General features: G+C 54.0%; 1 protein-coding gene across 2 annotated transcripts in view; it reads left to right on the top strand.

Annotated features, from left to right (window-relative positions):
- The first annotated feature begins 1,450 nt into the window (after positions 1-1,450).
- STEAP3 (STEAP3 metalloreductase) overlaps positions 1,451-14,912 on the top strand; it is a 41,698-nt gene continuing 28,236 nt past the window's right edge. The window contains exon 1 of one of the 2 annotated variants that reach the window (XM_002812415.5): positions 1,451-1,613. Coding sequence is in view for 1 of the 2 variants with exons in the window: in XM_054549244.2 (XP_054405219.1) it covers positions 8,755-8,776 (22 nt within the window). In the remaining variant the exon portion in view is untranslated. Of the gene's footprint in view, positions 1,614-8,480; positions 8,777-14,912 lie in introns of those variants that run through there. The other variant, XM_054549244.2, reaches the window with a different exon arrangement.

The raw sequence follows: 14,912 nt of genomic DNA, 5'->3' as shown, positions 1-14,912 counted from the left end.
TGGGTCTTGCCTTCTCAAAGTTTACAACCCACTGCAGGGGCCACTCATCAGCCAGGGTACCCTAAGGGCAGGAACCTCCATTGGGCACCTGTGTCTCCAGCACTGGGAGCACTGTCTGGCACCTGGGGCACTGTGAGTGTTGAATGGATAAAGGACCTGTGAGAATTGCCACAAGAGGTGTTGCCCTGGGGCAAGGTGGGACAGGAAAGCTCTTGCAAGAGAAAGGAGAGGCTCTGGCCTTGGGCCCTGGCTGCGCAGAGAGCTGGGAGGTGGGTGTTCAGGCAGGAGGAAAGCTGTGGAGGGGGAAAGCAGGCAGGAGGAAAGCTGTGAAGGGGGAAAGCAAACGGCCTGCGGGTGGGTCTCCCGTGGGTCTCCGCGGGAGTTGGGGGTGGAGGGAAAGGCCCTTACAGCAGCACTCCCTCCACAGGGAGACCAGAGCTCTGCCTCTTCCTCCCCACCGTGCCCTTTGGGGTCCAGTTGTGGGGCCTTCCTTGAGGCCCAGCTCCTGCCTCTGGCCTCTGGAGGCTTATCTCCCCAACAGAGGCTGGCTCCCCAGAAAACAGGATTTTTAGACTTCCTAAAAATAACCTGAAGCTCCTTATCAGAGGCTAATAGTATATGCCTCCCGGGAATACTCTAGAAAGAGTACCAGGGGTCAGGAACCCCCACTCAGCCTCCACGAATCTGAGTGGAAAAGCCCGGGTCTCCTCACCTTTAAAGAGAATAACTGCAGCCGGCAACTGTGACCATAGGTGAGAAAGGGCTTCGGACCAGGGTTCACACCTCTAGAAAGGTGCCCACAGACAGCCTCACCTTACTTAGGCCCTGCCTCACTGCTATGCTGTGAAGCCATCGGCATTGGAAGTGCGGAGGGCAGCAGGCAGTGCCCCCGGGGGAGGGTGGGACGGGAAGGGTTTCAGAGCCCAGAAGGCCTAGACAGGGAGGCAGCCCCGGGAGAACGGTGCCCGCCATCCCACCGGTCTTGGAACCTGAGGACTGCTGGGAAGAGTCAAAAGTCTGCCCCAAGGGTGGACAAGGGACAGAGATGGGGGAGGACCACAAAGGCCTGGGTGCAACCTTGTTGAGAGGGAAGGGATCCGGACCCAATCTGGCGCCCTGGTCTCTTCCCACCTGCAACCATGGCTGCCACTTGGCCTCGGTTATAAAATGGACAAGGATTGGAGGTGCTCCTCAGGTTAAGAGAGCGGGGCCTAGAGGTCACCCTGGCCTCGGTGCCCTCGGTGGCCGGGTTAAGAGGCGGTCCCGGAGTTCTGCTCACTTCAGCCGTGTGCCGGGCACTGCAAATCAGGAAGTGTTGGAGCCGGCTGGCGGCCTCCCGCCTGGGGCCAGGGGAGGAGGGTGGTTGGACGCTGCCACCGCTGCCTGGGCTGCAGGACTGGGCGGGGAGCGAGGACCCGGCGGCTCCTGATTGCGGCCCCGGGGGAGGTGGCCTAGCCGGATAAGCTGCGGCGGGCTGGAGGGCGGCCACCTCCCCTGCAGGTCCGGCCCTCCCGGGCGGGTGGGGCGCGGGAGAGGAGGAGCCTCGGGCCGAGCCACCGCCTTCGCCGCGGACCTTCTGCTGCGGCGGTTGCTCCGAGCGGCGGGCCGCAAAGGTGAGTGAACCCTCCCCCGGTCTCCGCGGGGCTGCGTGCTGCGCCCGGTCCCCGAGACGCCTGCCCGGTTGCACCCTGCGCCATCGCCGCGCGGACCTCTGGTGCCGCCACACGTCTGGAGGCGACCTCTGTCCCCTGGGACCGAGCCACGTGCGCCCGGCGGCAGAGAAACCGGGTTCCGGGGCCCCCACCCCATGTGCCTTCCTTCCCTAGGCGTGGAAGCCGCTTGCGCCGAGCGGGTTAGGCAGGGCCGGCGGCGACAGTGGCGGGGAGCAGGCTCTGGAGACCCGGGTGCAGATGTGGGCGCCCCTCCGGGTGACCCCGGCTGAGTCCACAGGTCCCGTGTGCCCCACGGCTGGGGCTGTGGCCAGCGGTCCCAAAGGAGGGCTGGTAGCTGTGGGCGGGAACTTCCAGGCTCTTCCTCGCCAGATCTCCCAGTCCCTTCGCAGCCGAACAGGGCAGGGGCAGGGGCTGGGCAGGGGCGCCCGACCTTGGTCCCCAGGAGGAGGCTGGCCTGACCAGTGCCCGCCTCTGCCCGCGGAGCCCTTGCCTGGCAAAGTTCCCCCTCCTGCCCGGCAAAGTTCCCCCTCCTGCCCACTTCCCCGAAATTTGGGGACAGGCTGCCCGGAGAGGTGTGGTTGGAACTTTGGTCACTCTGGGTAAATGAAGGGGAGGGTGTGCCCAGATAATATGCCGTTTGGGCCCAGAAAGCCGGATCCGTGGGGAGAAGCAAGAAGGTCCTGCTGGAACCCTGGCGGAGGGCACGGAGAGGCCTCCCAGGTATCCAGGGCCACCCCAGAGATGAGCTCCAGAAGTGGGGATTCTGGAAATACCCCCAGGGAGGTATTTCTGTCCATCAGAGTGCAGCCATAATATAATTAACAGCAGATATTCCCATTTATGTGTGCCAGGCATCTTGCTAAGGGCTTTGTGCACAATATCCCAGTTAATCCTCACAAAAGGAAGGCACCATTATCTCTTGTTAAAAATGGGGAAACAGCCTCAGAGAGTCCACATATTTTGCAAGGATACACAGCTAGCAAGTTGCAGAAGTAGAATTTGAACCCAGAGTTATCTGACTTGGAGCCCAGAAGAACCTACCACTGGGGCGAAAAAGGCTGTGTCCTCAAGAGGATTCTGGCAGCCCCAAGAATACAGTGCTGAGAGCCAGAAGGTCCGCAAAACCAAAGGGTCTCACCTGGGTGTGTCCTCTCAGTCACCTGCAAGGCTTGTTAAAAACATAGATCCCCAAGTCCCATCCGAAGCTGACTGAATCAGCTAGGAGGACCCAGACTGTGTCTTATTCATCTCTGTCCCTGGTGGCCTGCAGAGGGGCTGGCAGGGAGCAGGTGCTTAGTCAATGTCTGACGGGTAAGTGGGCGGGGTGGGGTAGATGGTGTCACTAGTGCCCTGAAGGGGGCTTAAATGGAGCAGGTGACCTCAGCCAGGCAATCTGGCAGCATGTATGGAACTGACACAGTCTAATGCTGGCCTCAGAGCCAGCAGGGAGCTCAGGCTGGGCCACTTGTCCACCTGGGGGGTTGGACAGCCTACCCCAGGTTTGCTGAGGTCCCCAGGACCAGGCCAGGTCAAGCTGGGATCACACATGTTCCCTCTCCAGCCTAGTGACATCAAACAGGTAGATTCCTCTCCCATTCATATCTCCTATCCTTGGCCCACAGCCCTTCCCTCCTTGGACTTATCCGAGACCAGGGTGCTGGGCAGGACTTCAGGTGGTTAAAAAGTTCTTGAGTGAAGTCCAAAGGCGCACACCTGAGAGCTGGGTGGGGAAAAGGTCGCTGGCTGAGTGCTGGGGAAAGTCTGGCTTTGGAGTCAGATGGATGAGTCCAAATCTCAGCTCCTTACCCCATGACATGAAGCCCTCAGCTCTCTGAGCCTCTGTTCATTTGCAAAACCTTGCCAAGGGCTTCAAACAGGATATCCTCATAAAACAAGGATGCCTATCTGGGGAACTCAGTGTGTGAAGTGTTGAGTTTTAGGAGTGCAGTAAATATCGGATCCCTCCTTCTTCACCTCAGGTTTGCGAGTTAACCAGTGAGGGGCCTTCCAGGCCCAGTGCTCTTCTAGACCGAACCACTAGCTTTCCTAGAGAAGGTAACTGAGGCCCAGAGAGTGGCCTCCAGGTTCCGTGCTCTGTGGCAGAGCTGGCCTTGGCTCCAAGCCCCAGGGTGCCCAGCTCAGTCTCAGCTGATGCCTCCCAGCCTGGCAGTCTGCGCTGCCTGCTGCATTCCCTGTCCAGCTGCAAATGAACAACTGAGAGGGCTGGGGTGAGATTCAGGCAGGCTGGGGCAGGGGAAGGAAGCAGGTCATTTGGGGAGTCAGGCTCCCTGGTCTTCCAGCTGAGGCTGGATCCGCTCTTTCCTGTCCATCCACGGTGCATAGAGGCCAGGTCTTCCTGGGCTGGGCAGGCCTGAGCTGAGCAGGTTGAGCACTATGAAACTGCTTTCTAGCATCTAGACCAGGGAGGTGCCTCTTGATTTAAAATGACGATGTTTACCAGTTTAAGTAGTTATTAAAACCTAAGGCCAAGCTGGCGCCTTTCCTCCCTCTAGGAGTTGGAGGGTGTGTGCTTTTTTCCTCTCCTACCCCACCCCTGCCAACCCGTCCCAATTTGAGAGGCTGTAGAGATTACAGAACTTGGAGAGGAGAGGGGCAGGAGTCAGGATGGGAGACTAGGTGGTCTTCAAACATTGGGCTACAGAAGTCCCGCTTCCTCCCATCTGTCTCCTGCAGCTGGGTCCACCCACCTGTCCAACACAGCCTCCCACGGGTCCCGGGCCTCTGAGTGCTCCAACCATCACATCCTTGGCATGCCACACACCACCACCATCCCGCCTGAAATGCCAGTCCTCATCACTGACATTCAGCCTCCCATGTGCCGGCTCCCGGGCCAAACACTTTATCTACAGGAGCTCATTTGTACCTAGAGACTCTTAGGAGGTCGATAATGTTATTCTCCCAGCCATGTGACTTTCCAACTACATATGGACCCCAACCTCTTTTTTTCCCACCCCTAACCTGAGACTCCTAGCCACTAACTAACTGCCACATTCTCCTGTCCAAATTCTGCCTCGTCGGTTATTCATTCAACAAACACTGAGCACTAACTTTGAGCCAGGCACTCTAAGACCAGCTGAGTTCCACTTCTGGCAGGGTGAGCGTTGTTGTCATTAACCACCCCACAAACACCCACGCCCTCTGCGTACTTGTGAATCTGAGTGAGGAGACACGGTGGCGGTGAGGCTCAGGACCTATAGCTCATGTGAGTGAGCCAGGATGCAAAACCAGAGACACCCCCTCCCCTCACCCACTGAGCTGGAGGGATCAACCACTGTGCCTGCCGTCAGGGCTGATGGGCGACTGCTTGTGGATCAGAAACTCTTGTCGTCACTTCAACCCAGGGGCAGAGTGTGTTCATCTTCAGGTGTGGCCTGGTCTCATGAGCACTGCACTGAATGGGCCAGGCGTTCGTTGCTTCAGCACCGTAAGAACACTGTCACTGGAGAATTGTTCGATACTCGACTCTTCCCAGTCAGTCTGTCTTCTGCATGCCCACAGTTACCGGACAGCATGGGCAACAAGTGAGCACTGATGGTTCCGCAATCAGGCTGTGACTTACTCCATCTCCGTCTTCTGCTTAATGAGAGCCAGCTGGGAGTTCAGCAAAGCTCGCATGTTTAAGCCTTCTTATTAAACACGTAAAAAAAAGTACTGCCCCAAGATTATAAAGCCGACTTCGGTACATGTAAAGAGATTTGGGGTTGGTGAATGCGCCCACTAAGCTTTATTTGGTGGTGTCAGCTGTCTTGGTTCATGTGTAGACAGCAGGGCTCCCAAAGCCAGCATGCTGGGGTCTATGAGGGAACAAACTTCCCATTTCTTGTATTTATTTATTTATGTAATTTTTTTTTTTTTTTTGGAGACAGAATCTCGCTCTGTCACCTAGGCTGGAGTGCAGTGTTGCCATCTTGGCTCACTCTGCCTCCTGATTTCAAGCAATTCTCCTGCCTCAGCCTCCTGAGCAGCTGGGATTACAGGTGTGCTCCACCACACCCAGCTAATTTTTGTATTATTAGTAGAGACAGGGTTTGCCATGTTGGCCAGGCTGGTTTTGAACTCCTGACCTCAGGTGATCCACCTGCCTCGGCTTCCCAAAGTGCTGGGATTACAGGTGTGAGCCACCACGCCCGGCTGCTTCCCATTTCTATAAGCATCCGACTGGTGGGGTGACCAGTAGGCTGTGGGGAGACCAGTAGGCTGTGGGGAGTGGTGCATGATTTTCCTGGTGGGCTTGAGAGGGTAACAGTATACTCCCAGTCAGGGCGAGGGTCTCTCTGAAGGTGAACTCTGGGTGCACAGCTAGAGGATACGGTGGCTGTGAGCTGGGCCCTCCAGGTGAGGTCTGTCCTGCACATTGCCACAGTGGGCTTGCTGGCATCCAAGGGGGCTTTCTGGGTGACCGCCCAGGCCTGCACATGGGTCAGTAGCACACTGAATGCAGTGGAATTTGAGGGGACCCACCACTGTCCATCAAATCGCCCCAACCTGGGTGTAAGGCCAGAGCAGCTGTGGGAAGTGACACCAGGCCCTCTGGAGATGACCCTCTGGCCCTTGGAGATGTCTCTGGACTGGCCAGAAAGAAGGTGGTGCCTGGAACTGGAAGGGATGGAAGCAAGACAGTGCTGGGCCCAGCAGCCAGAAATCAGGGTGATGGGCAGGTGGAGGGGGGGCATCTGGGAAAGCCCTGCCCTCCTGGTGTTCCCAGATCTGAAGGCTGGAGGCTGGAAACCTTGTGTCACCCGTGCTGGTGTGAGTTCCAGTAGGGCTGCTGCTTACCCTCCCGTGACCTTTAACATCTGGCGTGGCTGTGTGGTGGGTGCTGAGAGCAGGGGAAGTCCCAAGGTTGAGGGAGCTCAGGGTAGAGCCAAGGTCTCAGTGAGAACCCCAGAGGGCAGCTGTCACAGCTGACCTGGAGCCCTCCAGGAACGGGTACTCTCCAGCTCCTGTACTCTCAAAAGCAACAGAAAGGTTTGCTTTCCTGAGGTGCGGTTTCCTCACAGTGCAGCTTCTCCAAAGAGATCTGGAGACCCTCCCCCACCCCAGCAGCTTTGATAGGAAAATAGAGTCCTATCCACCCCACACCAACACACTGAACTAGAGACTCTGGGCCTGGGGCTGCCCAGAAACCCACCCGCTTAAACTGCCCGGGCGATTCTGGTGTTCACGAATATTTGAAAGCACTGCCTGACACCTGCTGGCTCAACAGGTGTCCACCTAGGCTGGAGTACAGTCGTGCCATCTCAGCTCACTGCAACCTCTGCCTCCCGATTTCAAGCAATTCTCCTGCCTCAGCCTCCCGAGCAGCTGGGATTACAGGTGTGTTCCACCACACCTGGCTAATTTTTGTATTATTAGTTCACCTAAGCAGAGTGTGATGTGAGTGGCTGTGAGGATGTGCAGGGGTGGAGGGCACATAGGTCCCTCCCTTAGCTGACCATAGAGCACCCAGAGTGGCAGAGGGGCCACGTGCAGTGAGTGTGGCCACAGCAGAGCAAGGAAAGGTGCACACAAGAGTAGTCCTAAGGAAGACATGTGTTCAGGGGTTTCATATTCACTGTTTAATCATCAGGACAGAGAGGGAAAGCAACCTGCCCAACGTCACACAGCTAGCACATGGCTGGACCACAATTCACACACAGCTCTGTCCAGCTAGGTCCACCAACTAACACAGCTGCCTCTCTGAATTCAAAACCGGGAGAGATTGTCAGGGGTGGGCGTTGGGGGAGATGGCAGGTGCCTTAAGTGCCCAAGGCCTTGGGCTGGATCTTCGAGGAAGGGGGATTGGGATGGGCCAGGATGTTGTCAAGATTTGAGATGAAAGGAATGCCACTGGCTGTGGTGGGGGGTGGAGTGGGCAGGGACTGGAAGGAGGGGTAGTGGAAGTCAGTCCCTGTCTACCGGCCTGTGCTGGACTCTGCGGAGATTCAGGAATCTAGCCCTGCCCACAGGAGCTTTCACTCCAGTAGGAGAGAGGAGACCCAGGGGGCCACAGCAGTCAGAGAACAATGAGGCCTTGGCTTGGTGTTTGGTGATGATAGAGGAAACCTGCCCAGAACCTGTTTATCAGATGCTCGGGGATCTGATAAACAGGTTCTGCACGTGGGCTTGAGATAAAGATGCCAGGGATACTTAGATGTGCCCTATTCCAAGATCACTAGGTTCCAAACAAGTTGAAAACAATAGAATACACTTATCCCTAAGAATGGGCTTGCACATAATTCACTTCAACAATGCAAAAGCTTCCAAACCTCCAGCCTCCTTTGGGCTGCCGATGTGGCCTCCAAGATCCACTGAAAAGCCATCCCCAGCCAGCAGAAACATGCCTGTGTCTTCTTCAGCCCCCATCCATGCTTTGCCCTGGAGACAAGTGCTGTCATCTGTTTGTGGGTCTGTCTGTCTGTCTGTCTTTCTCTCCACTGTGAGCACTGACAAGCAAGTAAAGATGACAATGAAGTCTTTGTGGGCACGAAATGCTGAGAGCATTATCACTAAGCCAGTGGCAGCCATGGTGACTGCAATAAATTTCCCCCGCAGAAATTGATAAATCGCCACTTTCTGCAGCCATTATGTTTGCCTTTGAACGCCTCTTGAATGCCTTTGAACGCCTCTCTCTTGAAACGCCTCTCTCCCTTTCTTTCTCTCTCTCACATGTGTGTGCGCGCGTTAGATGACATTTATTCATTTTATGCATCCTGGGTTCTACTGGTCATCCCACCTCAGTTCCTGTAGCAAAGAGACTTGAGTCTGAGCCACTAATTATCACCAGTGAGGTTTCCTCCCCAAGCAGGAAGCAGCAGGCCAGAGCTGCGCTCTCTCAGTGCACTCTCCAACCAAGCATCAGTCACCACTCCCGGTCTAGTCCCTGTGGCCAAGAGCTGGCGTGCAGGCTGGGGGAGGCAGCTGGCTGTGCAAGCCCCTGGCAGGCCCCTCGCCTCCTGAGAAACCAAGAGTCAGAACCAAAGCCAGGCTGTCCTGGTTGGAGACTGAGCCAGAAAGGGTGGCTCACCTCACGGTGTGGCTGTCGAGTGACCTGAGAGCCTCAGACCCTCACATCAGCCAGATGTCGCACCAGCCTGCTATTGGTAAGTCTGGCTAGGACACAGATCCAAGGTGGCATGAGTCCTGTGCAAACCCCTCCCACCAGCTCCCCAACCCCCTGACCCCTGGCTTGCTGTAGGGTGCCCCTTGAATCTCCAGGAGGTCTGAGGAACTCGACACCTCCCAGAGATCTGTACTGCCTTGGAACAGGCTGCAAAAAGTGCACTATAAAATGGGAAATATGTATCATCTGCACATTTTCATGGCCCCCTTTGGAGGAAAGGGAGTCCAGGTTATTAAGTCAGGAGGCTTTTAAAATTCAAGGGTTCAAGGATTTATCACACACAGTTGCGTGTGTGTGTGTGTGTGTGTGTAAGGATGTTAATGTTTATGATGCATTTCTGTGGAATGCAGGCCCATTGGGAATTGTAAATTTTTCTTATTGGTAACCATTTCTGCATTGGTTTAGCACGGAACTGCTGCTGCAAGTAATTGAACCGGATTTTTCTAGAATGATTCGAAAATCTAGATGTTTGTAAAAAGCTCTCTAAATTATTCATTCACTTTTATTTTGCAAAGTGGTATGATGATAAACTCTTTTCCATCAGACCAAACTTGCGCACATGTGTATTTCTGTGAGGATTGGCTTGAGTGTGCTTGAGCTTTCTGTATTCTCTTTTGTAGGAACTTCTCAGCCTTCCTTTTAAAAATATAATAATTTTTTAATGATGTCTAAATAATGATTCCAGGCAGTATTACAAGAAATATAACAGTAAAATGTTTGTAAGAGTCCATCAGAAAGGGAAAATGCCCACAGAGAAAATAGAAATATAGTAATTAGATGTGTGTGGCTATAACCGAGCTTTTAAACCATGATTTGAGACTGGCATCCTCTGGCCTCTGTCCCCTCAGGTCAGCTGTGGGAGGCTAGGGGTGGGATAGCAAAAGGGACATGGGATCAGGTGGGGCCTCCTGGACCCCAGGCCCAGTGAGAATGAAGCCTGGGAGTTCTGGGATATGGGGCAGCACTGGATTTGCAGAAACAGCCTGAGAATGAGGGGCTGGAAAGTATGAGTTGGAGCAGCTCAATGAGGGGACAGAAAACCGAAGAGGAAGAAAGCAGAAGACACCAGAGTCTGGTGCTGACTAGGTGACTGGCTGTTACTCACATCCTGAGCAATGAGCCGCAGACTCTCCCCACCTCAGAGGCAGCTTGAATGCAGGGACTGGATGGGCCCAGGGCACAGTGGATCTGGGGCAGGCAAGAGCCAACTCGGGGCCCGGAGGAGGTCCTTTAACCTGTCTGGGCCTCAGTTTTCTTTTCTGCAAAGTAGAAGGAATTATAGCCTTCTGCAGGTCAAACCCTGTGCCCACATCTGCAGGCACAATCCCCGACTTCGCCTCGCTGGCACTTCTCTGCATTTGACTCCTGGTTATTGCAGCTGTGCCCATGCCAGGCATTTGTTAGGTGCTGGGATGTGCCTGCCCAGCTCCTCTCTGTTGGGGAAGACGGAATTCATGCTGTAGGGGAGGCCCAGAGTTTCTACATGGGGCAGTCACAGGGTAGGGGACTTCCCTGAAAACTTCTTATTTGCATAAAATGTGCCCTGCTTTTGACTTATATTGTAAATTTCAGATCCATAAAATGGGAAAGACTTTGCAGAAGCTGTTCTTCACTTTACCTGACTGGGAGATGTAGATTGTTCATATCCAAGGGTGTTAGTTTTAATACTAACATTAGCATGTGGGGAGGGGTGATCGAGATGATGGGGAGTAGGGCCCCCCACCACTACCCCTGGGACCTCTAAGGGAAAGTACACACCACTGTATGCTAGTTGCATCCTGTTACCTGTGCTGCAGAGCCAAGGGGCCAGAGGCAGGGAAATTAATTCTGCCTTGTAAAGGCACTGGGCCTTCCTGTTGAATTTTGCTACTTGGGGGGAAGGCACTTCCCACGCAAAAAGAATAAGCCTATAACCTAAGCAGAAAGCAAGCAAGAGCTCTGGGTGGGAAGTGGCCAGAGATATGGACCAGGCAGACCCAGGTTTGGAAGGGCCAAGGAGACAGCACATCTGCCAATGGCAGCAGCTGGGCCTCACCTGCCCTGACACCCCCACCTAATGGAGACTGGGCAGACCCCTCCAAATGGTTGCCATGCCCTGGCCCAGGAGCCTCCAAAAACCCTGAAGCCATTGACTCGGCATCCCTGAAGCCTCCTTCCATGAGTACCCCCATACCAGGCTGCACCTCAATACACCTTAGATCTGGTGTTTGATTTTCACTTTGACCAGATCTGCAGCAGTCTCTTTGTTAATATTTATTTCCAGTGTTTAAATTCATCTTTGCATAAGTCCTCAGTGTTACTAAGTTTATCAAATAGCAAAATGCTTGGCCAGGTCTAACAATGTCACCAAGCTGCAAAAGCGATTAGAAACTCATAGTATTATTATTTCATCACCACTGAGTACAAGAGAGCCCCAGCTAGGTTCTGGGGAGAACAGCTATGACTCACAAATACTCCCCTCCCAACTCACAAATACTACCCTCAGAATCTAGTCCTTAAATCATTCAAACCACAAAAATGTATTGAGCACTTACTGTGTGCCAGGCCCCGGTAGGTGTTAGAGGCACAGAAATGAGTTTTTTATTGGCCCCCATCCAATGAGGTGACAGACAAGAGAACCAGTGTGTGCAGCCAATGTCAATGTGACAAAGAGTGCAGAGTTAGTCCCAGAGCGTGAAGTCCTCCCTGTCCTAGGCCCAGGTGGAAGCCAGGAGCTGCTCCCCGGGCTGCCTGGACCAGCCTTTTGAGCTCTTGGGACTCTGGTGAACATCAAAGCTGTTGCAAAAGTCAGAGCTCTTGCAAAAGTTGGAGCTGGCCCATGGCAGGTGGTTGGGAAGTGGCTGCATGACTCTTCCCATGCAGAGCGGTTAGAGGGTGGAGGCCGATTTCCAGTATCCCTGGGAATCCAAAGAAAGAGGCCACTGAGGGGCAGGGGAGGGCCCCTCAGAGGCTTCCAGAAAAAGGCAGTGCAACAGCTGGACAAACCAGGATAAGGCATGCATCCCTAAGCCCAAAAATCAGGTGATGTGAGGCAGGCCGAGCTCCATGGCAGACACGTTGAGCTGCCTCTGTGTGTCTTGGCTAACTCTGCCCCTTCTTTACCCCCACAGCTCACCCTGCCCAGGAGCAGGGATGAGGCCCATCCCTGATTCAGCAAATCCTGTGCCACAACAAGGGGAGGGGTGGGGGCAGCCATGGCCCACAAGACCCACCAGTCCCAGGGTTTGTGCAGCTCCAGGTCTCCCTGGAAAACAAGAAACCACCCAGCTCCAGACGCTGAGGCTGCAGATTCAGCTGCCACTGCCTGATGGTCTCCAACCTGGCTGGATTAACCGGCCCATAGGGACCCTAGGGCTTAAGCATGCCCCACCCACCTCCGCTGCTTCAAGCCCCTGGCCTTGGTGCTGACTGTTGGGCTTTCCTCTTCCCCTTCCCAACCAGCACTGAACATCATCCTTCCCATACACTGGCAATGGGTAGTAATGAACTGTCCCAATGAGCAGTTCTCCCAGGCTAGGCTGTCAAAGCACTCTAGTGAGAGATTCCTGGATGGCAGGCAGGCCATCTCGATTCTTGGTCAGCCAGGTAACTCTGTCCTCTGGGAATATCCTCCCAGTCAGGGTGTTAGGGGGCTCCTGGATCCCCAAGATCTTTATGGTCCCCTAGAACTGCTCCTCTCCCCAGCCTGCAGTAGGCCTAATGACCCACATGTAGCCAAGGAGTGGTCCCCACGGGGTTTGTTTTATTGACTCAGCTAACAATGCCACGATGACTCTGATCGCCTTCTTCTCACCTGAGAGACCCAGCTCTGGGCAGCCAAGGGGTGTGTAGGGACAGGGCATATACATGTGAACCTCAAGACCTAGAGGAGCTCAGAGACAGCATGGATACTCAAAGCCCCCGTGAGCAGGGAGGACTTTCTGGACCAAGTGGGCTGGGAGCTGGGCCAACTGTAAAGACCCAGGGGAAAAAAAAGTCAAAACTAAGTTGCTCTTGCATGCGAGTGAGTGGTTAGTTCCTTCACCCCTTCCACAGCCCTTTCCTGAGCACCTACTGCAGTGGTTTTCAAAGTGTGGTCCCCACACCAGCAGCACCAGCAATTCTGGATGTGGAGCCCAGCAATATGTTTTCATCAGTCCTCCAGGTGACCCTGATGCAGCTCAAGTTTGACCTGATGTGTCCTAAGTGCTGGGGTTTGCAAAAGTGAGTTTTACTTAGTTCTCACCTTGAGGAGCTTGGAGTGGGGGAGAAGATAGACAGGAAAGAAAACAGTACTGTCCAGTGCGACGTATTGCTCTGGAGGGCCATGGAAGCAGAGGAGCAGTTGGTATGGGCTTGATCCTTGCAAGGGTAAGTGGTCTGGAGACCCCAGTGGCATGACTGTCCCTGGCAGACAGCCAGATGTTGGGACCAGCATCCCCTAGAGGGCTCAAGGAGCCCAGTGCCGACCCCAGTGCCCCAGTGCCCAGCCACCAGGGCTGTGGCCCTGGGCAGCAGGCCCTCCTACTCTTCCCTCCACCCCAGATCTCCTGCTCTGCTCTTCCCACTCCTGAGTCCCAAATAGCAGCAGGTCTTTTCCTCCAATTGTCTTGGGGAGAAATGGGTATGTACCTCCAGGCCATTATCTTAGAGCACATTTTTAGAAGATTTTAAAGTACATTTTTCCATTAGGCAGAGAACACCATATATTGATTTGGGTGCATCTATTTCTGCTTTACCCAGACAAAAAGATTTACAAAATATCCTAGAGAGGAATAAAATTAAAAATGAGTAAATTTAACAGGCCCAGAGCATAGCACTTTATTTGTCTCATATAATCCTTACTACACCTCATTAAAGTGAGGAACATCACCCCATAGTGCAGATGAGGAAATGGGGCTCAGGAAGGTGAAGTGACTTGGCCGGGCCACCAGCTAGCAAGTGGTATGGTGGGATATGAAAATCCATCCCTCTGCTGGGCCCTTGCTGGCTGACCTTGCGGTTTACTAAGGTGACTGATCCTGAATAAATCCAGAGTGTTCTAACGTTTTCCTGAGCCCGAGTCCTGTTGGCTGCATTGTGGGGAGTGGCCTGGCCTGGCTAGGGAAGCTCTCAGTGACCAACTGTGGCTTCAGCTGTGTTATTCAGAGAGTCCCGGGGGCTGAAATGATCCTCTGCCTGGTTAGGGAAGGGATGACTTTAGGAGGAAGAGGGACCTAATGCCCCACTTAGCAGATTTGCAGTTGTGTGCATGCTTCCACCTGCATATCCTTCTATAAACCCTCAGCCATGTGGGTGAGTAGCAGACAGTGCCTCCCCCACTCCCCCTGGAACACATCTGCCCTGTTCACTGACCTGGGAGCTGGTGGGGTGGACCTCAGACCCCAGCACTTGGCACACACACATCATCCCCTGGGCCCTGGAATGGCTCTCTGCTTGCATGGATGGCAGAGAAGTAGCTGTGTGAGCAAAGGCCAAGAGGACAGTTTAGCCCAAGGCACCATTTTTACAACAACAGGTAATGGTACTGATTATATAAGCCTCACTTGTCCAGAGGTCATGGGGCTTAGGAACCTCAATTATGTGGAAAACAAATACAACATAACTTCAGAAGGCTGCAGAGCCACTGTGTTAGTGTGGTCTTTGTGTTGCTGTAAAGGAATATCTGAGGCTGGGGAATTTGTAAAGAGAAAAGGTTTTTTTCAAAAGGAAGACAAACATTTGAACGCTCTGGATTTATTCAGGATCAGTCACCTTAGTAACCTGCAAGGTCAGCCAGCAAGGGCCCAGCAGAGGAGTGGATTCATATCCTACCTGATCACTTGCTAGCTGGTGGCCTGGGCAAGTCACTTCACCTTCCTGAGCCCCATTTCCTCATCTGCACCATGTGTGCAGAGATCACCTGGGGAGAGAGGAAGTAAGAGAGAGAGAGGGGAGGGAGGTATCAGGCTCTTTTTAACAAGCTGCTCTCAAGGAAACTAATACAATGAGAACTAACAAGGAACTTACTTGCTCCTCTGCCCACCCGCCAGCCAGGGAGGGAATCCACCCCCATGGCCCAAACACCTCTTATCAGGTGCACCTCCAGTATTGGAGATCAGATTTCAACATGAGGTTTTTGGGGGACAAACCTCCAA

Source organism: Pongo abelii, chromosome 11, assembly GCF_028885655.2.
Source record: "Pongo abelii isolate AG06213 chromosome 11, NHGRI_mPonAbe1-v2.0_pri, whole genome shotgun sequence".
NCBI classification, from domain to species: domain Eukaryota; kingdom Metazoa; phylum Chordata; class Mammalia; order Primates; family Hominidae; genus Pongo; species Pongo abelii.
Note: the sequence above shows the minus strand (reverse complement) of the source record. Positions and strands in the feature narration are given on the sequence as shown.